The 27,852-nt window shown below is 40.0% G+C and overlaps 1 protein-coding gene across 6 annotated transcripts in view; it reads left to right on the top strand.

Moving 5' to 3' along the window:
- Acot9 (acyl-CoA thioesterase 9) overlaps positions 1 to 27,852 on the top strand; it is a 66,899-nt gene that overhangs the window by 5,738 nt on the left and 33,309 nt on the right. For 3 of the 6 annotated variants that reach the window (XM_040744154.1, XM_005077975.4, XM_021231757.2), the window contains exon 1: positions 25,788 to 26,003. The exons of 2 other annotated variants lie outside the window; for them this stretch is intronic. In XM_040744154.1, the coding sequence (XP_040600088.1) occupies positions 25,984 to 26,003 (20 nt within the window). In that variant the 5' untranslated portion in view covers positions 25,788 to 25,983. Of the gene's footprint in view, positions 1 to 25,787; positions 26,004 to 27,852 lie in introns of those variants that run through there. One more of the 6 variants, XM_005077974.4, reaches the window with a different exon arrangement.

Raw genomic sequence — 27,852 nt, 5'->3', positions numbered from 1 at the left:
TAGAAGCGGGAAAGAACAAAGGGGGCTCAAGACCTTAAAACTGGCAAAACTGGAACACTTCAAAGGTGTCCTTCAAAATTTATTGTAGATGCTGTAGCTGAAGAAGAAATTTGTGCATGCAGCATATTTCATTCATTCATTCACTCATTTGTAGTACTGAGATGAAACCCGATCTTCTTGCCTGCTATAGAAGTGTTTTACTACTGAACTACACACATAGCCATCAAACAGAACTTCACAGTGCTTGTCATGAGTGACATTCACTGCTTGTCACCTTAAAAATACCATTTTCCCTATTTATTTATTTATTTATTTATTTATTTATTTATTTATATTCTTCCCTTTCCCTTTGTATCTCCAAACCCTCCTATGTACCCTTCCATGCTCTTTCTCAAATCCATGGCTTCTTTTTATATTAATAACTATTCAGTGCACACACAGACATGTTCTGTCTGTATGTTACTTATATGCATGTATCCATGCCTTGGTCATGGTGTTCCTTCACAGAATTGAACACTGACAATCTTGTTGATGATCTGGTGTATGCCATTGCTTGGAATTCTTCTCCCTCATCTATGCCTATAATTAGGTTTGGTCTTTCATGTTGTCCCACATTTCCTGTATGTTTTTTTCTTGGTTTTTAAAGTTTTTTTCATGTCTCTGGCCTATTTTGTCTAAATTTTTTACTTTACCTTTGAGTCCTGATAGTCTGTCTCATGCTTGATTTTTGTATTTGTGAGGGTTTCCTTTGAGTTTTCTAGTTGAGTTATTGGGTTTTTCAATTCCAACTACATTCCAGCTTGATTCTTCTTCAATATTTCTATCTTTCAATTGAATTCGGTTCCTGAGTCTTGGATTGCCTTCATCTTTTCTAATGGTTTATGTTTGTGTTTTCTGGAATATATCTCCTTCAGGCCTTTATTCTTGGTTTTATTGATCTGTATCTTCAAATCTATTAAACGTCTTAAACTCTGTGATGAAATTTGTGATTGTTCATTTAAACTCTGTGTTTGGAGTTCATCTAGGTAATTCTCATTGGCAAACATTTGTACAGAACTGGTAAGTGATGGACAGAGGATATTGATCTTTAATATTGTTTGTTTTCTTGCAATGACATATTGGCATGTGAGTATTTTGTTAGTTCAGAGTTTGTTGTGGATAGAGTAGGTTGGGAAAGAAGAGAAGATGTGGGACATCAGTTGAGTCTAGAGATTGGAAATAGCTTGGGTGGCATGAGGTCAGGTGGACAAAGGGGACTGGGTTGGTGTACAGAATGTACTGTTGTTCCAAACCTGAAGTGTGAATGTAGATCTAGCTGGATGGAAATGATGTATATAGCATAAGAGAGTTCTGTTGGTTTGAGGATAGGCAGGGTAGGTTCTGCCTCAAGCTTAGAGCTCCTTTGTGGTGCAGGCAGGGGAGGCCAAACTAGGCTGGTGTACTTTATGTGGGACCCAGACACAGTCTGTTGGGATTGAAGAAAAACCATGGATAAGGAGGTCAGGGGTACTCTCCAGGCTAGACCCTGAAGGAGAATGTGGGAAGTCTGGGTAATGGGTAGGGTGGTAGAGGTCACCTTCTTGTTTGATTTCTTATGCATGATTTTGCTGTTTAACTGAGTTGATTTCAAGCTTGTGGGAGCCCATCCCTAGGAAGTGAATTGCCAGTCCAAATAAGGGTAATCTATATGAATATTATTTGGAAGTATAAGGTTTTTTTCCTTCAATCCTAGCAATCAGTGAAGAGACAAATGTCAAAACAAAGTCACCTTCTGTCTGTTTTGCTCCTTCCAGTGCCTTCAATGTGTGTTGTGGAGACTTCTGTCAGCATAGAAACATAAGAGGTTCATGATTGATTATTTCATCTAAATTCCTCATCAATTCTCTAAGGACAACTGAAGCTCAAAAACTGAAAAGTACTAGTCTGTGGTCACACAGTCAGAATGTGGCAAAATAAGAATACAGCTAGTGTCCAGACTATTATTTAACTGATCTTCTATTACACTCCTGTGCAATTGCAGCCCTAATATATCTCCTTGCAAGAAATGATAAGCATGTAAAGAGATATTATATCAAATACTGTACTGAGCTAGAGTTTAGATGAAACCCAAACAATCAACACACTTGGTCTGTAGTTCATAGATTAAGTTCCTCTAGTATATGTGTGGTTTTGTTATGATTATTTTTGTGGTGCTGACAGATTGATGCATGTACTCACATGCACCACAGAAACAAACCCTAGCTCTGTACGTGTCTTAGCGGGCTTTTTTCTAGATTTTGAGATGGGGTGCAACTATATAGTTCAGGCTTTAACTTGAGACTCCTTCCTCAGCCTCCCCAGAGCTGGTATCATATCTCACTATGTCCCACTTGTGCACATTTAAAAATATACCTCAGGGAGTATGGTTGACAGTTATCGTCTCCACAACTTCATCTTTCTAAGCCGTCTTCCTTTGCTTTACTTGCCTCCTACCACCCCAACATCACAAAATGAAACTGCTTAGTAGAATTTTGTAGTATGAATCATTAATGCTTATAGTCCAGACTGAGTAGACAGACAATACCAGTAGGATCCTGAGAGGCTGAAGGAAGCTGCACCTGCCCATATCACTTTACCGTAAGAGAATTCTGAAGGACACAGGGATCTTAGTTGAAGGGACATCTAGTTGGTGAGTCTAGGCATCACATATCCATCATTCTTTCTAAGGAGAACACTGTCCTGACACTGTGAAAATGGTCCACAGCCTTGACTTTACGTTCTTTTAAAAATGATTTTATTCATTATGTATACATTGTTCTGCCTGCATGTGCACCTGCGTACCAGAAGAGGGCACCAGATCTCATTATAGATAGTTGTGAGCTATCATGTGGTTGCTGAGAATTGAACTCAGGACCTCTGGAAGAGCAGCCAGTGCTCTTAACCTCTGAGCCATTTCTCCAGCCCTACTTTATGTTCTTGATAGAAAGTACATGCACGCTCTTCATCCAATGAAAGTGTGAGCGTTCCCACCCAAGCAAATGAAGTAGGTTTTGCAGAATGGAACTAAATGTTTTTACAATGACTGAAGGAGCAGGGAGCTTTGGGGTCAGGTAAACTTAGATGCAGATCTAAGTGATGCCAGTGACTGTGATTTGGATGAGTGTCCTGAATTTCATTACACACACACACACACACACACACACACACACACACATATATATATATATACATACATACATACATACATACATACATACATACATACATCACCCTGGGCTACAGTGACATATTGAACTTCCTCAGGCATAATAAATATGCAATGATTCTTATTTGCATGTCTGGCAACCAATGAGTTCTGTCCTAAAGGATGTACACTTGAGAATCATCACAAAGGTCACATAATCACTGCTATTGCCCTTTGCTTGGAGCATTTTGTCTGCCTGGTCAGACATCATGTGAACCAAGTCCAATCAAGAACACATCTCCTAGGATAAATTATTTACAACCTTATCTCACTTTACAATCATATCTTATCTATAATGTAATCAACCTCCAACTGTGAGTTACACTTGGAAATACTTTTAAAGAAAGTTTAGAGAAAAACAAGGGTAGCTGGATATGTTGATACATTCCTATAATCACAACACTTCGGGCTCAGAAGCAATAGGATGGTGAATTTGAAGTCCAACTGGGCTGTATAAATAGCTCCATGCCAGTAAGAGTTATTTTGGAGATCCTGCCTCAGATAAACAAGCAAACAAATAACGAAAACACATGCACAAAGGGCAAAGTAGGAGAGTATATTTAAAAGTCCATGATATGTAATATATCAATTCACCCAACTGTTTCCTTTCAGAGTTCCTGTCTCCACAAACAATAACAACAAATATATTTAAAAGTCGATGATGTGGAATATATGAATTCATTCAACTTTTTTCCTTTCTCTCATGTACTGTTTTTTGGGGGGTCTATCAAATTTTAGCTTGAGGTAGGAGTAATGTAGTTCTAATGTTAGAATGTGAGCAGGATAGCATAAAGAACAATTTCCCAAACTTTCGTTCAATTCTAGTCTCTGATTATATCTGTGTTTAAAAAGGAAAATTCTTATAGAGTTGTCAACAGAGGTTTAGGAGTCAAAAATATTTTAAATTATGGGTAGGTGTATGTTTGTATGTGTGTGTGTGAGTGACAGAGAGAGAGAGAGAGAGAGAGAGAGAGAGAGAGAGAGAGAGAGAGAGAGAGAGAGAGAGAGAGAGAGATAATACAGGTACCTGAAGAGTCGGATGTGTCAGAGCCCCTGAACTAGAGTTACAAATGACTGTAAACGGCCTGACATGGGTGCTGAGAATCAAACTCAGGCTCAGGTCCTCTGGAAGAGCAGCAAATGCTCTTAACTGCTGAGCATGTTTCCAGCCCCTTCATTTACTTTTGTTAATATATATTAATGTAGCACAATTCACACTTCCAAATTCATTGATGATAAACCAGCATAGCCAAGAATCCCAAAGAGTAGTTGGAGGTGGAGTTTTATTATAGGGAATCCCATAAATTTACTTCCATTTTGCTCTCTGTATCCTACTTTGGGGATGGTGTGATGACTCAGAGATAAAGGTGCTTGGTACCAAGCCTTATAACCTGAATGTGATCATTAGGATATGTTGGTTGAAGGAGAGAACTGACTACTGAAATTTGTCCTCTGATTTTCACATACATGATACATGTTTGTGCATGTACACACACACACACGCGCGCGCGCACGCACGTGCGTTCTAAGAGGGAAAAGAAACAGATGGAAGCAGTAGAAGTGAAGGATCATTGTTGTTACTGGTAAGAAATGACCAAAAGAAATTCCTAAATCAGTATGTAATTCGGAGGTAATTAAAATGAGATGAGTAACACGTATGTATAAGCATTTACACAAAAAAGTGAATCAATTTTGCTAATGATAAAAACAGCCACTTCGGATGACTCAAACAAGCAAATCAGATCAGTTATGTTTACCTGTTTCTAAAAGAGACTATCTGTGTTCAGAACTGACTACCATTGTGTATAATGTACAAAGATTTGAAACAGGTAACAGATCAGGGGAAGGGAGTCCTGAAATCCTTTGCTGTTACAATCAGAGAGGTTGTGTGGCGTTTGTAATGGAATTGGAACTGAGTAAAATTAGAACACTGCCTGAAAGTGATACCTTAAGATGTGTCTATGAAAGTATTTCCAGAGATTATTAGACCTTGAAGGCTTTGAACTAATGAGTGATTTAATCCACTCATGGATTGAAAATGTGCTATTATGAATCAGTGGAACTGTGGAGGATAAGGCATGATGAGAAGAAGTGGGCCCCTGGGGACATGTCCTTGAGTGCTATCTCTGCTTTGCTCTAGCCCCTTCCTGTTCCTGCTGTGATGGTCGTCATGACTGTCTTGAATTAAACACTTCTATTATACCATGCTCTGTTTGTCACGATGGACAAAACCTCTAAAACCACAAGGAAAGTAGTCCTTCCTCATTTTAAATTGTCCTGTCACAGCAACAAAAAAGCTAACTAACACCCATGCTGTGCGCATGCTGTATTACCTTACTGTGCTCCCAGATCAAGGATCCTTTTTTCTTTTTTAAATTCTGGGAAGTAATATAGGTCCTGAAATACCTCAGAAATCTTCTCTTTATATATCACTGGATACTACCAGATAACATGGCCATGCATGACTGCAAGGGAGACAGGGAAAATGAGTATCTGGTAATGATAAAAGGAGGTGTGAGGTATCTCACTTCATTTCTACTGCTGTGATAAAATATCCTGACAAAAAACAACTTAGAGAAGAAAGGGTTTATTTTAGTTTACAATTCCAGGTTATTGTTCATCATAGCAGGGAAGTCAAGACAGCAGGAACTTAAAAAAGTTTCTACACATCCACAATAAAGAGCAGAGGGAAAGCAATGCATGAATGCTTATTATTCAGCTCACTTTCTTCTTTCTTATACAATCCAGTACCTAATCACAAGGAATGTCACTGCCCACAGTGGACTGGGCCTTTCCCCATCAATGAACAGAATCAAGACAATCCCAAGAGATATGTCCATAGGCCAATCTGATCTAGACAATTCTCATTGCAATTCTTCCCTGGTGATTCTAGATCGTGTCATGTTGAGCTAACCATCACACTACGTAGGCCAAGAATAATTAAGATACTCGGTTTAGAAACATTGCAACATAAATGGAATAGCTCTGAAATAGACAACTAAATGTGTTTAGTAGGCTCAGTCCTGGAGGCATAGCAAAAGAACCTCAGTGTGTACAAAAACTATTAAACAAAGCTTTCCCCTCTGACATGACTATAACCTGAGACTGCTCCCCTATAGAGACCTCGTATTGAGATTAGCTAGCCCATCTCCTCCTCTTTCATGTGGTATATAATCAATGGGTTAAGTGTCCAGGCTGTTGCTAGTGTGCCTCCCTCAGAGCTCACAGGCCACATGAAAAGTACATGTGTCTGTCATTTCATTCCTCCATCACCCCAGTTAGGTAAATCCCAAAGTTGTGCAGGCTAAAGTGAAGTGTGTGTGTGTGTGTGTGTGTGTGTGTGTGTGTGTGTGTGTGTGTGTGTGTGTGTGAATGTGTGTGTCTGTACGAACATATGAGTGTTAGGAAAGCATACCATTTCAGCTAGGTTCACTGGCCATGGAACTCCCTGGATCCACCTGTCTTTTGCCCGCCCCCATCATTGGGGTTATAGATTTAATCAGAATCAAGTCTTGATGCTTTCACAGCAAGAGTTCTTGCCCACTGAGCAATCTCCTAGCCCTAGAATATCTGCTTTTTTAAACTCACAATGGGGTATGTGACTGCTTGGAATGAAAATCAGCTTTCTGGGTTGCATATATAAAGCTCAGTATCGGACTCATAGTAAACCCAAGAAGGCATTTCTACTCTGTGAGCCTGGGAATGCTGGGATTACACATATGTGCCAACACACTTGATTGATCCCTTTGATCTTTTTAGGTTTTTTTTATTTGAATAACATTTTTATGAAGTGAGTGTTTTGATACAGCTTTGTTTTTATAGATATTCACCAGGTCTATTTTCCCCCCTAACCTTTACTTTCAACACTACAGTGTTGTACCAAGAGAAGCACTGGAGTACTGGTCCTTTTACTTTGCAGACAACAAAAGCCTAGTACCTCCATTATCCACTCACATGCATAACATTCTGACCTTGAATGTCATGCTTACTTCTTTGCCATCATTACCTACTGCTTCCATGGTGGATAGGATTATAGTGTAGATAAGAATGACAGAAATAAGGATCTAGCCAATACATGAGACAGACTTGCCTAAAAAGGATCAAGTGAAACAGTAAAGAAAAATTTGCTATCTATTTTTGTTAAAGTGTACTAGAAAAAAATGAAAGTAAAGTCTCATTATTTACTAGTTTGAGATAGAGAGTCTAAGATTCATAAAACCAAAACACAGACAGAAATTTCTTATTTGTGGATCCAGTGCATCCTCAGCTGGCATCAAACTTGCTAGGTAGTTAAGGATGACCTTGAACTCTGCCTCTGCCTCCCAATGCTGTTATTATAGGTATATACCATAGTGTTCAGCAGACAAAAGGGTTTAAGATGATAATTTTCTTCCTTTTGCCTATCTGTTTTGGGTGTGTGTGTGAGAGGGGGCAGGGGATATCTCAATATATAGCTCAGACTGGTCTGGAACTCAGCTTCCCAAGTGCTAGGATTCCAGGCATGTGTCACCACATCTGAGTTGACATTTTCCAGAACATTTTATTTGTAATATGTGGATTGTAAACCATTGATTAGGATGGAATCACGTGTCTATTCATCACCTTATAATTTGCTAACGTAAGAAGACATTTATCCCTAAGCAGAAGCAAGTCAAAAAGAGAGAAACATTGCTTGAAGACCTTGAAAATGCTGAACATGTCTGCAAGAGAGGAACTTGAGGATTACAGCCTGAGACCCCATGATCATTTAGGTTTCTAGATGATTTCTTGTTTCCAAGTTTGGATCCACTGATTTTGCAGAACGCTGTTTCCAATGGTGATGGTTCTTGTAGACAGCTGAGGTCATGACCCTACCAGTTCCTCAGACCTACTGTCATCAACAGTTTCCTCTGAGCAAGTCTGGAGTACCAAGCCTGTATGTGCTGCTGGAGAAGGATTGTACATCTGATAAGAACTATTTGGAAAAGGCTTGCTAACCATTACTTGTTAGGCATATTGACTTTGGGGACCATAATTTAATGCCTTTGAGATACGATTTCTTCATCTGTAAAATGAGATGTCAAGTTTCTATGTTTAATTTTTGTGAGAATTACATGGGATAATTGATCAATGAGTGATCAATTAATAATACTGCCTACTGCTAATCCCCCATTTTCTTAACATGCCTTTATTATGTATTCTCAACATGTAAGCTCAGAGCTAAATACTGAACATATGGAAACTGTTGCTACTACTTAGTCATTTGTTTAATCCATATTATTGTTGTTACAATGTATTTGGGCTCTGAGTCACATAGAGAAGCCATAGTAGTAAATGAAAGGACATCTTTCTTTCTTAATAATTCATTGAATATCTTTGGTGAAATCTTCTCTTTGTGCTTGAATGTAGCTCTGTGGTAAGAGTACTTAGTGTGTACAAGGTCTTGGCTTCAATCCTCAGCATCACAAAATATAATGTTGGGCACTGTAACACACACCTATAATCCCTGTACTACAGAAATGAAAGAAAGAAAAATTTTAAACGGAGGCCAGTCTGGGCCATACAGGGAGATCCTGCCTCAGGAATCCAGCGCTGGGGATAGAGTTCAATGATAGAGTGCTTAAGCACCTAGTATATGTGAGACCCTGGATTCCACCCCTCTCACCACAATACAAAACAAAATCTTCTGTTTTGTGAGAGTTCATGGTCAGACACCTTTCTATGCCATGCCTGGTTCTGACTGACTAATGGGCCAGAACACAGGTTATCAAAATCCATGAAGCCTGTGCACACATAAGTAGATGGAGTTAAATGAGAGCTTTAATTTTCTCCTTTTTAGAGGAAACTAGTATACTAGGATTCTAGGGGAGAAATTCCATTGAAGAACTGAGGGGAGAGATTTTACTGTAAGCAGGAGGAAAGAATATAGAAGCAACATAGAACAAAACATCTGCTTCAGACTTCCCTCTAGACGCCGGAAGAAGCTAGAGAACTTGTCTTTCCCCAGCGAAGAGGGAAAACACAGTCTTACAGATGTCTTCTTATTTGTGGCCTTCAGTAGAATGTTATTCATCCAGTTCTTTCCGGCTGAGAGGAACTAGGGAGTGTAAAAGTGGTAAGGATTTCATTGAGCCTCAATCCTGCAAGTAGGCAGAAGAAAGAAGTCTTTATGGTCCTCTGTCGCAGAGAGAATAAGCTACAAAAACTGAGCTTTTTAGCACTGCCAGCACTCGAGTTCTCTCATGCATTATAATGCCACAGAGAACTGCTGTCTCTTTCCTTGCTCAATGCCCTCCTCTGTTAAACAAGCTTTTAGTAGGAGGCATTGAAGTTCAAGAATAGGAGCAATATAGAGAGAAAAAACATTCAAGGCAATAAGAAAATCAATTCTTTTCAATTTTAAAACACCTTGAAGATGTAGGTTTAGGATGAAGGGTTTATCAATTCAATTAAGGATGCTCTGAAAGCATGTAATGGACATGCGTTATGAAAGAGGATATAAAAGTCATGGCTTTTCTAGTTCTAATTATGTCATGGGTTTTTTGTTTTGTTTTTGGTGGTGGATAAGTACATAAATTATATTTGATATGTAAAAGCTAATGTGGAATTCCACAACATCAAGTCAAAATGCCTACTCTGTGTAACAGTTTATTGAGTTGTGTTGAATTTAAGTCTGGTTAATTTTGGTGTGTGTGTGATGCTTTAATTTATTTGTAACTTTATTTTTAATAATTACCTTTATATAAGTAAAACATCAGGAGGTTCTGGAGGGTACTTCTGAGGCTGACATACCACATAAGATGTTTTTTCTCATACAAAAATCATCCTTCCTGTCACTGTAATGGACCTAATTTTCAATCAGATGGAATGTGAAGGTTGTGTATAGTGTAGATTCTTCTGGTTTTATATAGTACTCATGGAATTTGGTTATTTTAATTTATCTACATGAGATTTGAAGACTGGGTTAGTGTCAAACTAACTTTTGAAAGTGAGAGAATTGTTCAGAATCGTTATCTTTCTTTATTAGCCTGTTGAAGATATGGTTTTCACCATGTAATCAACTAAGTATTGTTGTGGGTTTTTTCCCTTTACACAGTGTCTTGCCATAGAGACCATGCTGCCCTTGAATTGATCCTTCTGCCTCAGCCTCCTGAGTACTGGCATTACAGAAGCATGAACTAATGCCCAGTCCCCAATCAAGGAAATCTTACATATTGAGAACAAATTATGTGTCAGTCCCAAAGTTTAAAAGGTGACTCCTGCCTTTGATAAGTAACAGTATCGCTGCAGTACCAAGATGAATAATCCAATTATTAAAACAAGAATACAAAGCAAAATTACAACACGGCAAATTATCAGGTACAGACTTTTGAAATAAATTGAGGGCAAATAAAAGGTAATCATGAGTAAAGGAGTAAGGAAATCCTCTTAGATGTAAGGCTTTATTTGGGCCTTGAAAAAAATCCATAATTGCTGGAAAGCAACTTAATGATGGGTGTTCAGCATTATCAGACCAGAGGAAGAAATGAGAATTTCTGATTCAGTTTCCCATCTGTAAAATAAGCCAAGAAGCCAGACATAAGCTCCCTCTGTGGTAAAGACTGTTGCCTTCATTCTGTTATTATTATTGTTGTTGTTTGATATTATTTATGTGTTAATGTATGTGTGTGTGTTAGTGATGTGATGGAACTCAGAGCCTTGTCTATACTAGACAAGCCCTGTACCATTGAACTATACTGGGGAGAGCTGCTACGCTGCCAGAGGTGTGTTAGTTCTCCCAGATTATCAAACTAAGTTCTTCAAGATTAAGGCAAAGGAGGGTCTCTTGCTTTTCGCATTCTCTTCTGCTGAGGACACAGAGCTCTAGTTGTTTCCATGAAAGATTCATCTGGGTTGGTAGTTATGGTGACCCTGCTGTCAGGATTGGGGGACTAGGCTATAATAGTACAGGGCACCTGGCCATGTTTCATTAGTACCTTTAGTTCAAATGGCCATCCTTAATAAGCCAGGGATCTGAATGTATGATAGTGTGTGGCATGGCATATTAAGTGTAAAAAATTATTTTGGAAAGCTCTCTAAGTTTTTTAATAAAGACTTTAGGAAACTGGAAATCTTAGTTTGGATAATTTCATAATTTTTTTCTAAGTCCCTCAAATGTCACATTATCTTTGTGGCTTTCTAAGCCACTGTTCTGCATCATCACCTAGATGCCTCCTATGCTCTGTCATGATAGAATGAATTGAATTGTTTGCTGCTGCTTACAAGAGAGGGTGGCAAACTGTGCAGTGGAGTACTTATAATACATTTGGTTCCATTCTCACATTTTCTCTAGGTGATGCTGAGTTCCTAGATGTTAGAAGTTCTCCTTGTCCTTTTGTTTGTTTGTGCATTTATTTGTTTGATTTATATATATATATGTGTGTGTGTGTGTGTGTGTGTGTGTGTGTGTGTGTGTGTGTTTTGCCTGCATATACGTGTATGCACCAAGTGCCTATCTGGTGCCCTGTGAGGGTCAGGAGGGTGTTAGATCCCCTAGAACTGTAGTTACAGATGGTTTTGAGCCACAATGTGGTTACTGGAATCAAAACTCGATCCTCTGATAGAGCAAGAAGTTCTTTAAACTGCTGAACCATCTCCCCAACCCTTATTTTTAAAGTTACATTTGTATGTGTGTGCACGCTTGTCCCTCTGAACATGATAGCTCAGCAGATAAACGATGTTATTTTTAAACTAATATTTTTGTGGCCACTTTCCAAACTCTCCTTTTAATCTTTTCTAATTGCCAAGTATAAGAAAGGCAGAGAAACTTGTGAAGCATAAAGAACATGGCAGTGTGTTCTAAACTGAGTGAATGTTTAAATAGCACTATTCATGTAGAACTACAATTTTGGCTTCCCTTGAAACACTGGCAACACCAGCTCACTGAGCACAGCCTCCCACACAGCTGTGTCTGTGGCCTAAAGTTGAGCACTCCTTATCTGTGTTACTCTACCTCCCCTCTTCTCCATACCCTTATCCACACTCTCACAGCAGCTTGGAGACTTAATAATGAATTCCCATTTTTTGATCCATGTAGTCTCTGTACCCATCTTATGGCTCAACATATAGTGACTCAATAAATGAAACAGTAGAGTTGAATTACTATATTGTCTCTATATATTTTAAGGCACCGAAGATAGAGTTTTCTTATTCCTACATGCATTCTCTTGCTACTCTCTCTTTTCTCCCTATGTCTCTCTCCAATATCACAATATGTATCCCAGGCTGGCTTCAAACTAATGATTTTCCTGTCTCATCCTCCAGAGTTCTGGGATTAGAGGTATATGCTATCATCTATAACTCTTGACTAAATATAAATCATCCATTTTGCAGATGAATCTGAGAAGAGGAATGATGGAGGAACAGGCTCCTTGTGGGTTGTGCTCAGAATCCAAAGAGAAATTGAGAGTCAAAACAGATAGACTTGCACAGCACTGACTTCTATTCCCAGCAATACCCCATGTGCACACATGCACAAACAGAAGTACACCCCACCCTCCACACACACACACACATACACACACACACACACACAGAGAGAGAGAGAGAGAGAGAGAGAGAGAGAGAGAGAGAGAGAGAGAGAGAGAGAGAGAGAGAGAGAGAGAGGCAGGCAGGCCGGCAGGCAGGCAGACAGACAGACAGACAGACAGACAGACAGACAGACAGACAGATAGATTCTCATAGTTTTGACTGAATTCCATGAGATCAGGCATTGAAACACAAAAAAAACTGAGAAAAATCAACCCAAGATATACAAGTTGAAAATGTGGAGGATGCAAATTTCTAGATGTCATTGGAGATAATTATTTGATGCTGGAAACAGTACTGATTAATAGCTAACTAATTAACTAGTTAACTAATACATAGTTATATTAGCTGTATCACAATTCATCAAAATACTCATCCAAGTTTTAAAGTACAGTTCACATTATAGTGTTCATGTAAAAAATCTAAAATAACTTAACTTCTTCTTCTGCCATTAACAAGGCATAATAGAACTGACCAAGATCTTTAAGAATATCACCATGGTGAGATCCTCAAGTTATAGTTAAGAAATAACTTAAAAATTTGTGTGTGATTAGTCATAGTAACTTTAATCATGGTAGTTTCAAAGTAGAAACAACATGTCTATCAACTGATGGATGGATGAGTCAAATAAAGTATACATGGCATTTCATTTAACTCTAAAAAGAAATGGGGGCCGATGAGATGGCTTAGTGGTCAAAAAGACTTAATGGTAAAGCCTCATGACCTGAGTTAGGTTCTCAGAACTCACGGTAGAAGGAGGGAACCATTCCCAATAATTGTCCCCTGACCACTGTTCATGAGCCATGACAAATGCACATATACACTTACAAAACACACACCGATGCACCCATCAAACACGTGTATCTTTCTCTGTAACATACAGATTAAAAAATCAAAATATAAAATGGAATGAGTTACTGATAAATGCTATAATGTAGATGATCCTCAGAAGTGTTCTCTTAAGTGAAAGAGATGCCATGAAGGACCACCACATATTAGATAATTCTATTTTATGACATGCTCAGGATAGGATAATCCGTAGATAGAGAAGAAAACTTAATTGTTCAGGGAAAGAAATTGGGAGATGACTTCTGGGATATGAGATATGCAATTTCTTTTCAGAATAGAGAGAATATCCTGAAATTGGGTGGTAGTGACAGTTCTCACTGCTATGAAGGAACGGCTGAGAGGGAGTATTATAGCTTGGGAATCATGGTATAGTTGGACATAGGTAAGGGGTGGCCAGGGCAGGATATTTCAGGAAAATTGGTCAAGGAATGAGTGAATCGAAGGACTTTAAGGGATGCAATGATGGGTATGAGACCAGGATCTGGGAAGTAGGGGAGCCTAGTAAATTGTGAAGCTCAGAGAAGGCTAGAAGGAGGGGGTGATGAAGAGGAGGAGAAGGAGTAGGACAAGGAGGAAGAGAAGAAGGAGAAGACAGCAATGGCACAGGTCGGTGGTTGGAAGTGAGGGGATTAGCAAATCTCAGTGGTCCATGAAGAACAGTCTGGTTTTTATTCAAAGATCAGTGGACAGCCTTTAAAGTGGAAGAGTCAACCTTCAGTCATTCCGTAGGCACTGTCCACTTTGTTATTTTGAGACAGTGTTTCTCACTGGCCTGGAGCTTGCCAAGTACACTAGGCTGGCTGACAACTGAGTCCTAGGAATGCCTGCTTCTACAATCCCAGCACGGTGATTACATCAAGTACTATCACGTCTGGCTTTTAAAAACAAAAACAAGATAAGGCAAGGGTTCTGAGCTATCTCCCTAGCCCTCAATAGCTTCTTTTGCTCTGCTTAGTAGAGAATGTGAAATTCTGGCTGCAGAGATGGCTCAGCCATTAAAGGCTAGGCTCAAACTAAAAATATAAAAGAATGTGAAATTCTCATTCCCTCTCAACAACTCCCTCTACTCCCTGCAATATTCAATGTTAGGCATGAAGGGATTTTCTCAGTCTGCATGTCTTTCCATCTGCAAAAAAAAAAGACAGCAGATGAATCACTGAATCCATCTGTCATTCTACTTATGGATGCAAGGTCTTGTACTACTTTTTATGTGACTATGTCAGCCATTCACTGAAATGCAGAAAACCCAGAAGGAGCCCCTTTAAGAATAGATTTTTTTTTGGAATCAGACTCATATGTATTCTAGGCAGGCCTAGGACAACAATTCTAAAGTGTAGCTGATAATGGATGACCTTGAACTTTTTATCCTCCTGCTTCTGCTTCCTGAGCACTAGAATTGCAGCTTTTATAGGGAACAAAGCCAGGGCATTGTGGATACTAGGCAGACATTCTACCAACCAAACTATATCCAGACCAATTAATTATAAACTTAAAAATTGCTTATTGTGGCATTTTAAATGAGTTTTCTGAAGCCAACTATTACAAGTTCCACCACTTTAGAATGGAAAATCCATTGTTTTCAATTAAAAGATGTTAGACCATAGTGTCTTGGGACTAGCCAGCAATGGAAGATTCCAGCTATGTTTCCTCCATCTGTAAGGTTTGGCGTCCTTGTTTCTAGATCTATTTCTATCTGGTAGTTAGTTATGTATGTTCTAGAACAAAGCAGAAATTGGTCACTAGAGTTCATGTCTCTGATTTGAGGTGACAATCACTACCTTGATGACATTCAACAAATGCATATGAGGGTAGTATTTGTATGGAGGGGTCAGATAAACCTTTGAATTAGAAGCTATAATTTGAAATAAATTGTAAATAAGAGCACAGTGTGATATAACTGTAATCCTAGCTACTCTGGAAGCTGAGTCAGGAGGATATCTAGTTCAAAACCAGCTGGGATATATAATGATAATCCGTCAGGAAAACCAGTGTAACCTCTTGAATAATACAAGTTCTTGGCCTAAGCTATCATTTCAACTTGTGAAATGTAGCTAAGATTATGGTGAGAAATGTGTGTCATTTGCTTGTGTTGCAAAATTAAAGGGAACACCAAAAAAAATGAAGATTGTGTTGGCTAGTCTTTTGTCAACTTGACACATAAATGAGTTTTATCTGAAAGAAGGGAACCTCAACTGAGAAGAAGCCTCCATAAGATAAGGCGATAAAGCAGTTTCCTAATTTGTGATTGATGGGGGAGGGCCTGGCCATGGTGGGGGGGGGTGCCATCCCCTGGGCTTGTGCTCATGGGTTCTATAAGAAAGCAGGCTGGGCCGGGCATTAGTGGCGCATGCCTTTAATCCCAGCCCTCGGGAGGCTGAGGCAGGCAGATCTCTGTGAGTTTGAGGGCAGCCTTGTCTACAAGAGGTAGTTCTAGGACAGCCTCCAAAGCCATGGAGAAACCCTGTCTCGAAAAAGAAAAAAAGAAAGAAAGAAACCAGGCTGGACAAACCAAGTGAAGCAAGCAGTAAGCAGCACTCCTCCATGACCTTTGTATCAAATGCCTGCTACCAGGTTCCTGCCCTGTTTGAGTTTCTACTCTGACTGCTTTTGATGATGAACAATGATGTAGAAATGTAAGTCAAATACAACTTTCCCTCCCCCCATGTTCCTTTTGGTCACGGTGTGTCATCACAGCAAAAGAAACCTGTAGGCAAAGATAGAACTATTTCTTTTTTTCATATTTTTTTAACTTTTTACGCATGTCACTTTCAGTTCCCTCTCCCTCCCCTCCTCCCCCATCTCCCAACCCTCCCAACCCCTCACCCCCACTCCATTCCCCCTCCTCTCCTCAGGGAGGGCAAGGGCCTCCATGAGGGATTTTCAGAGTCTGTCACATCATCCTGGGAAGGGCCTAGGTTCTTCCCCATGTGTCTAGGCTGAGAGAGCATCCCTCCATGTGGTATGGGGTTCCCAGAGTCCATCTGTATGCCAGGAATAAATACTGGGATAGAACCATTTCTATGTATTATTTTTGACAATCAAAATTTAGAATCAAGGCATATGCCTCACTCACCTAACCCTAGTCCCAGCAATGCTTGGCACTGGTTGTTTTCCTACTGAGTAACAAAAGGAATGAATGATGAGGGCAACCATCAGCTAGGTTTTAAATACCAGGCAAAACCAGGGATGAACCTCCCAAGTGACATATGAAGTAAGAAATCAAGGGAAGTATGGAGTAGAGATTAGGTTGGGAAGAACTGTTCCTTTAATGTATTTCTTGAACTATTTGTCTAACATCTGAACTATCAGAGGCAGTGCTTTTGTTATTATTACAGTGGTGGGTACATCTTCTACAAAGCACATGTAATAGCATCTTGCATTTCTGTATGTGTGGAGTAAGTTTCTAGAACATCCCTTGCTGATATTACCCTGTTGTAGCACTTATAATTGCAGTGTAATTGAAATGAGCAGTGAAGTGGAAATGATGGAAAAGAAGTAGTAACATTGCAAGAACTTAAAGCACATGAAGGCCTGTATACAAAAATGGTACTAGATTTGCTGTGTATTGTTTCAAGGGTGGCTTCCAGAAAGAAGCTATTAGCTCAGCATTACTTTTAGTGACAAGAATGTTCCTCAGAGAGATGATTCAGTTGTTTAGAGTTCTGACTGCTTCTCTAGAGGATCTGAGTTGAATTTCCAGCACCCATCCAACTGGCCTACAACTACCTGTAAGTCCAGTTCCAGGAGAGCTGATTCTCTCATTGGGCCTCTATGGGCACCTGCACTCATGTGCACATTTCTAGACACACACAATCATATGTGTGTGGAGTCCCTAAATAACTGCTGTAAAATGGAAAAATTCTGGAAGAAAGGTCACAGAATGGCAGTTTAGATTTAAAAACAGTGTTTTAGAGTTCCTGCCAATTCCAGCAGAAAATACTTCTTCCTAGATGGATTCCCAGGAAATATCTTCTCCTCTATATCATTCATATATGTTTTATATTTATTCCATAAAATTTAGCCAGAGGAAAAGTGAAGATGGAATTTGTAGCATCTGTCTTTGCCCCAATTAGCTAATGAAATTTGCTCAGCTAATTCATTAAAAGGGCTTGATAAATTTTTCTCTATTTTTCCACTATATCTTTCATTTTTAAAGACATCACAACTTGATTGATTGGAAAGTGTGTCCTGTTTTCTCACCCAAATATTCCGTTTTGACTGTGAGAGACAGGGTTGGTGACTGAAAATATCTTGTTTTGGTCTTAGGATCCTTGGTACTGTCCGGTATTGCTTTAAGTAAGGCTTCTAAATTCTCTAAGCTATTTCCTTGTAAAAATTGTTGTAATAGTTATTGATGTTTATATTAGCAGGCAATTAATAAGAAAGGAAGTAAGTGGTGATCAGGAACCCCCAGGAACATGGGCAGTGAGGATTTAAGATAAATTTGGATCAGAACTTTGGAATGTAAAGGTTTTCTTTACAGCTCTAAAATTTAATTCATGCATGATTGCTGAACTGAGTCAAGCTAAAATCATTCATTTCTTGATTATACTTCTGCTCATCTCCACCTCCTGTCCAATAATGATTGACAGTATGGATTAGATAATCACTTAGGAAAGTATGAAATCTCAAAAAAATCATATTTAAATGGACTAATAGTCTCTTGAGCACGGGTGAAACTATTTATAGAATAATATTTAATCTAGGATTGTTATCAGATTAAATACTTGCTTTTCATTCTTTCTCTGAACTACCAGTTTGCATGTTGTGCTGGATACTGGCCCTCAAGCACAGTACAACCACCATATCTGGTAGTGCAGTTATGCATGTTATATATGCCATTAGAGTTTAGAGACATCCATAGCTCCAGGCATTGTCTATGAACTTTGAAACGTGATTTCTCTGCGTTAGAACACTGGCTTGATGAGAAATAAAAGTCACTTGATGATCTCACTAGAAGCTGAAAAAAAACCTTTGACAAAATCCAACACCCCTTCATGATAAACGTCTTGGAGACATCTGGGATAACAGGAACATACCTAAAAATAATAAAAGCTATATACAGAAAACCAACAGCCAGCTTCAAACTGAATGGAGAGAAACTGAAGGCTTTTCCTCTAAAATCAGGAACAACACAAGGCTGCCCCCCTCTCCCCATACCTCTTCAATATTGTACTCAAAGTTCTAGCTAAAGCAATAAGACAACAAAAGGAGATCAAGGGGATACAAACTGGAAAGGAAAAGGTCAAACTTTCACTATTTGCAGATGATATGATAGTTTATATAAGTGACCTAAAAAATTCTACCAGGGAACTCTTACAACTGATGAACGCCTTCAGCAAAGTGGCAGGATACAAGATCAACTCAAGAAAGTCAGTAGCTCTACCATATACAGACAATAAAAGGGCCGAGAAAGAAATCAGAGAAACATCATCCTTTACAATTGCCACAAACAGCATAAAATAACTTGGGGTAATGCTAACCAAACAAGTGAAAGACCTGTATCACAAGAACTTTGAGTCATTAAAGAAAGAAATTAAAGAAGACACCAGAAAAATGGAAAGATCCCCCACTCTCTTGGATAGGTAGGATCAATGTAGTAAAAATGGCAATCCTGCCAAAAGCAATCTACAGAATCAATGCAACCCCATCAAAATTCTAGAACAATTCTTCACAGACCTTGAAAGAACAATAATCAATTTTTTATGGAAAAACAAAAAACCCAGGATAGCCAAGACAACCCTGTTCAATAAGGCAATGTCCGGAGGCATCCCCATCCCTGACTTCAAGCACTATTATAGAGCTATAATCCTAAAAACAGCTTGGGATTGGCACAAAAATAGACAGGTAGACTAATGGAATCAAATTTAAAACCCTGATATTAACCTACACATGCATGAACATCTGATCTTTGGCAAAGAAGCTAAAAATATACAATGGAAAAAAGAAAGCATCTTCAACAAATGGTGCTGGCATAACTGGATATTGGCATGTAGAAGACTGCAGATAGATCCATGTCTATTTCCATGCACAAAACTTAAGTCCAAATGGATCAAAGACCTCAACATAAATCCAGCCACACTGAACCACTTAGAAGAGAAAGTAAGAGGTACCCTTGAACAAATTGGTACAGGAGACTGCATCCTGAACATAACACCAGTAGCACAGACACTGAGATCGACAATAAATGGGACCTCCTGAAACTGAGAAGCTTCTGTAAGGCAAAAGACACAGTCAACAAGACAAAAAGCAGCCCACAGAATGGGAAAAGATATTCACTAACCCCACATCTGACAGAGGGCTGATCTCCAAAATTTAAAAAGAACTCAAGAAGCAAGTCTCCAATACACCAAAGGATCCAATCAAAAAGTGAGCTACAGAACTAAATAGAGAATTCTCAATAGAGGAGTGTAAAATGGCTGAGAGACACTTAACAAAGTGCTCAACATCCTTAGCCATTAGGGAAATGCAAATCAAAACAACTCTGAGATATCATCTTACTCCTGTCAGAATGGCTAAAATCAAAAACACCAATGACAGCTTATGCTGGAGGGGATGTGGAGAAAGGGGAACATTCCTCCATTTCTGGTGGGAGTGCAAATTTGTACAGCCACTATGGAAATCAGTATGGAGATTCCTCAGGAAAAGGAATCCCACAAGATCCAGCAATCCCACTCTTAGGCATATATCCAAAAGATGTAAATTCATACAACAAGGATGCCTGTTCCATTATATTTATAGCAGCATTATTTGTAATAGCCAGAACCTGGAAGCAATCTAGATGCCCCTCAACTGAAGAGTGGATAGAGAAAATGTGGTACATTTATACAATGGAGTATTACTCAGCGGAAAAAAAAAAAACAATGGAATCTTGAAATTTGCAGGCAAATGGATGACACTAGAAGAAACCATCCTGAGTGAGTTAACCCAGTCACAAAAAGACATATATGATATGTACTCATTCATATATGGATTTTAGACATGGATCAGGGGAGTGTTACCCTAAAATCCCATTGCCAATGAGTCTGGGAAACAGGAAGTTTCCCAAGAGAGATATGCAAAATACCCCAGAGAAGAGGAATGAAGAAAGATCTCATGATCCGATTGGGAACATGGGGGGAGGGGAGTAGGAACCGGGAGAAAAACGGAGGAAAAGAGAAGAGGAGAGGGAGATATGAGGTAGCAGTAAGGTTGAGTGGGGGGAAGAATGGAGGAGACCAGGATGAGATATTCTATAATAGAAGGAGTCATTATAGGTTTGAGGAGAGCTAACAGTAGTGGGATTTCCAGAGATCTACAAGCAGGATGACACCAACTGGCAAACTAAACAATAATGGAGAGACTATATTAATTTCTCCTCCCTGATATAATGAGATTGCGGACTACTTTACATGCCATCCTAGAGCCTTTATCCAATAACCGACAGAAGCAGAGGCAGATACCCACTGCTAAACACTGAATTGAATCCCTGGAATCCAGTGACAGAGAGGAAGGAGTGATGAACAAAGTGGTCATGATAATGCTGGCGAAACCCACAGAGACAGTGGACCTGACACGGGGGAGCTCTTGGACCCAAGACTGAGGCCAACATGGGACTGATCCAGACTCCCCTGAATGTGGTGACAGTGAGGAGGCTTTGTCAATCTCTGGGGCTTTGGGTAGTGGATCAGTGTTTACCATAGCATACGAATGAACTTTGGGAGTCCATTCCATATGAAAGGAACCTCTCTCAGCCTGGGCACATGGGGTAGAGCCTAGGCTCTGCCCCAGATGAAGTGACAGACTCTGGAGATTCCCTCATGGAGGACCACACCCTCCATGGGGAATGGTGTGGGAATTGGGTGGGGGTGTGGGGAGGCTGGTAGAGGGACAAGGGAGGAGGGGAGGGAGAGGGAGCCAGGATCGACATGTGAAGCAAGCATGTTTCTAATTTAAATAAAAATATGTTGAGAAAAAAAAGAAGACTGGCTTGAGTATTGGTCACCCTCAGCAGACCACATGACTTATTTTTTTGCCAGGCTTAATGGATACAGGATAGTTATGGGTAACTTGTGGCCTCCTGTTTTCTCAGCTATCTCTTTAGTCCCTAGAGAAATAGTTTTTATCTAGGGAAATGGCACCTACATTTTTCCCTTTTTAATTTCATTTTGGAGTTCTGGAGATTGAACCCAGGACTTTGTATAATCTTGGATTTTTATTGCTGTGACCAATAAAAATCATGTGTGTTTTTATCATCATGACCAAGACTACTTATAAGTAAAGAATTTGATTAGGCTTATTGTTTCAAGAGTTTGATTAGGCTTATTGTTTCAGAGGGTTAGAGTCCATGATGTCAGAGTGAAGGCATGGTGGCAGGAATAACTGAGAGCTCACTTCTCATACAGCAAACAGAAAGCAGAGAGCACATTAGGAAAGATATGAGTCCCTAAAACCTCAAAGCCTGCTACCAGTGGCAACCTCCTCCAAAGAAAACCACACCTCCTAATCCTCCCCAAAGAGTTCTGTCAATTGGGTAACGAGTATTCAAACATAGGAACTTATGGAGGCCATTCTCTTTCGAACCACCACAGACCTTTCACATGTTTAGCAAATGCTCAACCACTGAGCTACAGTTTTCAGTTTTGTTTTATAAATCATGATCTGTGGTAACAAATGGGAAAGAATCCTGTTAATTTGGTTGCTATTTAATGAATGGGTTTGTTCACAATCCATCTTTGCCTAATAAATGTAGTTCTCACTCCTCATCAAAGAAGCTTCTCTTTGCAGCATCAAAGAGGCTTCTCTTTGCAGCAGATAAAAACAATAACAGAAAACCATAACTGGTCAAAATACACAGAAAACTTATTGTGGAATTCCATCCCCTGTGAATAACAACTCCTGCCCATAAGGCTAGGAACATTGAGGAAGAACGAACAGGAAGAATGTAAGAGCCATAGGACCACAAAGTCTGATGTGAGATTGCATCTCTTAATAATGATAGGGAAAGTGCACCCACATAGTACAACAATATGACTGCCTAAATAATGAGAACATTAATTGACATGCTAATGTAGGGGGAAATTTCATGGGGCCCCATCCCTAAACAAAAAACTGCAGGCAATTAAGGAATGCTGAGAAAGGGTGAATTAGTCTTTCCCAGGAATGAGCCTTTTAATTGGTCAGCCATAAAATCATACACATATAAGCAACACTAAATAAACTCAGCATGTTGTATTTATATATTTGTTTATGCATGTAAATGTTTATATGTGTGTATAAAATATACATATATTTGTGTGTAATGATAACAATCAAAATAAAGAGGCTGCGATATTGAGAGGGAGGAAGAAGGTGTGTAGAGGGATCAGAGGGAGGAAAATGAAGGGAGAAATGATGTAATTAATGATATTTTAATTCAAATAAAATTATATAAGAAACAAAAGAGAGGGTTGGAAAATGGCTTAGAAGTTAATGGTATTGTGGTATTTTGGATAAGAATGCTTTGTCACTAGTGAGTGACAATATTTGAAGGATTAGGAGGTATGATTTTGTCATTGGGAGTGGGCTTTGAAGCTTCAAAAGCCATTCCAGTCCTAGTCTCTCTCTCTCTCTCTCTCTCTCTCTCTCTCTCTCTCTCTGCTTATGGATCATGATGTAGAATTCTCAGCCACTTCTCCAGCATTATGTCTGTCTGCCTGCCATCATATTCCCTGACACAATGATTGTTAAAATACAGTGCATGAATGAATCTGTGTGAGGAGAATTCTGATTGCTTTTAAGGAAACAGGACAAGAGTTCTGCGACCTCAGGCCTCCAAAGCATTGTTCTTGGAATATACTTTTGTGCCCCTCCCAGGGTCATGGTGTTGCCTTGGTCATGTAGTCTCTTCACGACAATAGAATAGTGACTAAGACAGGCAGGCACTATTCTTACAAAGAAACTAAGTTCAGTTCCTAACTTTTACATCTGTTGGCTGACAATGGCTCACAACCACCTGTAACTCCACTTCTGGATTCCACAGACACCTGCACACACACACACACACACACACACACACACACACACACACACACACACACCTCTAGATACACATACATGATGAAAAACTTAAAATCTCTTCCTGTAAATAAATAAATAAAAGTTTGAGAAAGATAATATGTTTCAGAAGGGCATTCAGACCTACTTTTAAGATGGTTCATTCACATAGCTATTAATAGGCCTAATAGAAATTTAACTATTAACTTGTAACTAATAGAAAATTAACTTATAGTCTATTCTGCGCTCTTTCTACACTCTTTGGCATTAGGGCTCAAATACAGGACCTTACACTTGCTAGGCAAATACTACCACTGACTTAACATCTCAGCAACGTAGCCCCCCTTTAGTTTATTTTGAGACAGAGTCTCACTATTTTGTGGAGGCTAGCTTTGAACTCATTACAATTCCCAGACTAGCTTCAGAACTTGTGATCCTCTCACATCAGTCTCCAAGTAGCTAATATTTCAGACATGTGCCATCACATCACATGGGAAGTAAGCTAATTTTGAAAACCCGGTTTCTCTAGCCTATGAAATTATAACAAATTAGTTTGAAAGCTGATGATATAGTCTGTAAGGAAAATTCTTTATTTAAACCAGATATCCAGAATCTATATGATTCAGCATCTCAAGGAAATATGATTATTAGAATTTTTTGATCATATTATATGACTGAACTATAACATACTATCAGATTTTGTTATTTATTGTTCTACCTGTAGTAAAGACATTGATAATGTATCTGTCAATCTACCATTAGGTATTTTGAAATTTTCATTACATGTGGACACTAGTAAGAAAAAAGGTGAGTTGGCAAATGGGTTGTGTAAGGACAGGGTAAAAATCCATTACACAGTTGTTACATGTTTCCTGTCTGACTTTGTGACTACTTTGCCTCCCATTCCTGATTTCCAAACTGTGATACATAAGTGCCTAACAACAGCAACAAGAACAGCAATGAGACATCAGGGTTACTAAGACATCAAAATAATTTTTTAAAATTATTTTTATGTTTATGAGCCTTTGCTTGTATGTATGTAGGTAGGTATTCATGTGTACTATGTGTATGACTTGGTATGTGCAGAGGCCAGAAGAGTCCATCAGATCACCTGGGATAGTTTTGCACTGCATGTGGGTGCTGGGGGCATGGAACCTTATTCCCCTTTAAGAACAGCCAATGTTCATGGCTGCTGAGCCAGTTTTCCAGCCTGGTTAAATAAAAGAGATAGAGACATACATGAAAGATAGGTTGGTAGGTTTTAACATGGCTTCCCTGACTTTAGAACTAAGATATGTGAGCCAAGAATTGAAACTTTCCTCACTTTAAATATCATCTGCCGTGGAGTCTATGGGGTTCATTTCTCAGGACTTTTTTCTAAAAAAATGTTTCCTAGTCTCACCAATGATCACTAATTGGAACATCTATATTAGTAGATTGTGACTCAGCACCTGGTCATGGGACTGGGTGAGGGAATTCCTGTTAAGCAAGACCTTCTCACCATCGATTCCTCTAGGAATGTGCCATCATATCTAATTCCTGAAGATTTCATTTATTCAGTCTTTTTTCCTCCTTATTTGGTACAGGACTGGAACTTCCAGCTTCACTCTCCTGGGTTGCCTGGATAACAGGCACGAGCCTCCCTTCAAAAATTCTCTTTAACTTAATTTTTCTCCCCAAGTATTTTTTTTTAAACCAAACCTTCAAATAAAAACAGGAGCAATAATTCGTACGGCTTAGACATCACTTTAGCCCAGGCTGGCCTCTAATTGGAGGCTATTCTTTGGCCTCAGTCTACCTATTGCTGTCAGAACAAGCATGGTACTCAAATTTTGGAAAGCTGCTCAGATGATGCCAAGGGCAGGAACCACGGACTGGGAGTAAACCTGCAAGAGTCAAGAACTAAGGCATTCAGCCCCAGCAGAAGTTGGCCCAGCCGCTACATCATCACTCTGCTCTGACGAGTTTTGCGGAGTGGTTCATTTACTTAACAACGGAGGGAAGAGTCCCGTCTGTTAGTTAGTTAGTCAAGGACCCCACCTAGCTGACTGAATGGGAAATTCCATTGACTCCATCTCCGGCTGCCCGCCAATCAAACATCAGGACCTGCGTTCTCTACGCGGTAGTCCCGCCCCCCAGGCAGCGTAGCCCCGCCCTTCCGACAGTGAGGCCCGACCCCTCCCGAGCGCTCTTACCGCGTAGGCTCCTGGGTGGGGAAGCAAGATTCGGTCTTGCGCAGTTCTTGGTGTTTGGAATCAGGCTCACACTCAACGCTCTTCTGTCACTTGTTTGCCTCTGCCCAGGAGTGCGAGTGACTTGGTTGTCCACCCGTAGCTAGGCAGTGGATTGCCATGAAGCGGGCAGCGATGCGGTAGGTGGCAGTGTGTGAAAGGGCTTAAAGGGGCGCTGTCCTGGGATGCCCACGCCTTTGCCGCGTGGAGCGGGGCGGAAGAAGCCTTGGGCGGGACCGAAGCGGAGGTTGATTGGCTTTGCAGGAAAAGGCACCCGCAGCCCTGAGCTGGGCCCACCAGGCAGCCTCGCCTGGAAGAATGCCTTCCTGCTTTAGCGACAGCTGGCACTCCTAAAAGGGAAGACACAGGGTGTTCACTTGAAATTCCTATCCCTTTGCTCACCAGGGGTGTGGCTGGATCCTCGGGGTAGCCCCCTTTCCGAAAACAGTATTTTCGGTTCCACCCTGCCTTGCCTTGCCTTGCCAGCCTTTTTCTCTTTGAAAAATATTTTGGAGGTTACACACTTGACACACTTGGAATCTGACTTAAGTATGTTATCACGTGTGCAGCGATTGTAGAGTACCGTTGGGCTCTCATAAGCTGATTCATCTGTGTTTTTTTTTTCAGATTTATTTTTACTGTTCTATTATGTAGAGTGTCTTCCTTGCTTGTCTGTGCACCGCATTCATGCCTGGTGCCTGAGGAAAGGGTGAGCTTCCATGGGGGTGCTGGGATTCAAACCCAGGTTATTTTTCCAACAAACAAGTGCTCTTAACCACGGTGCCAAAACTTCAGGCCCCTGTTTATTTTTGAGACAAGGTTTCACTATGTAATCTTGGTTGTCCTAGAATTCCATATGTGTATCAACCGGACTGGCCTCAAACTTAAAGACATGCACCTGCCTACCGCTTTCCAATGCTGGGGTTAAGGGCATGTGCCATGCCAGCACTTCTGGTTCTCATCTGTGTATTTCTTCATTCGTTTGAGAGAAGAAGGCCAAGCAATACTACTGGCCGGCCTCAGACCCATGACAGCCCTTCAGCTTTCAACTTTTCTAAATTAACTGGGATTTTCAGATGTACATTATCATGGCCGGTTTAGAACGTGGCTTTGATAAGTAGAAAGGCACTTACAATGAAAGTGCTCTGTTGAACCAGTTTTCAACTGGCATGGTTAAGGACCAAGGTCTTTAGACTGCAGGGCATATCTGGCTGTCCCTAACTCACGACATGCAATTTTTTCTGCTTGCCTGTTTTCCAAGAGATGACACTTGCTCTAGGTGCAGAAGTCATCCTGCAGTTGGTGAGCTTGACCTTGAAATGGGTCCCACTAATTTGCTAGGGGTATTTGATCTGCTTTTATTCTTCCTAGTAATCTTGCTGTCAGGTGAACCAAGTGGGTTATCTCCCCATCCATCAGCGCCTAACCTTTGTCAAACTATTTGAAGAGAGGTTGAAAGTCCTTAAAAGAAGGGCATGATACCCTTTAGACTTCTACAGGTTTTGTGGCCTTGCCCTTGTGCCTTCTTCCACAAGACCTTTTAAAAGTGTTGCAAAACTTTATTTTTATGTGCATGAGTGTTTTGCTTGCATGTATGCATGTGTTGCATAAGCATGCCTGCTGCCAGTGGAGGTCATGAGGGCATGACATCCCCTGGAACTGGAGTTAAAAGTGGTTATGAGCCACCATATGAGTGCTGGTCTCCAAATCCAGGGCCTCTACAAGAGCAAGAAGTACTCTTCACTGAACTAGAGAGCTGGCTCAGTGGCTAAGGATAGTGGCTGCTCTTCTAGAGGAACCAGGTTCAAGGACTCCAGTTGCAGGAGATCTGACCTCCTCATTTGACATCTTCAGGCGCTGCTGCATGCCTGTTGTTCATGGACATACATGCTGGCAGAACAATCATAAAAATAAAATCTAAAAATTTTAAGAAAGAAGCGATTGTAATGATTGAGCTGTACCCCTAGTCCCCACAGCACCTTTCTTGAG

Source organism: Mesocricetus auratus, unplaced genomic scaffold, assembly GCF_017639785.1.
Source record: "Mesocricetus auratus isolate SY011 unplaced genomic scaffold, BCM_Maur_2.0 Super-Scaffold_100003, whole genome shotgun sequence".
NCBI lineage: Eukaryota > Metazoa > Chordata > Mammalia > Rodentia > Cricetidae > Mesocricetus > Mesocricetus auratus.
Note: the sequence above shows the minus strand (reverse complement) of the source record. Positions and strands in the feature narration are given on the sequence as shown.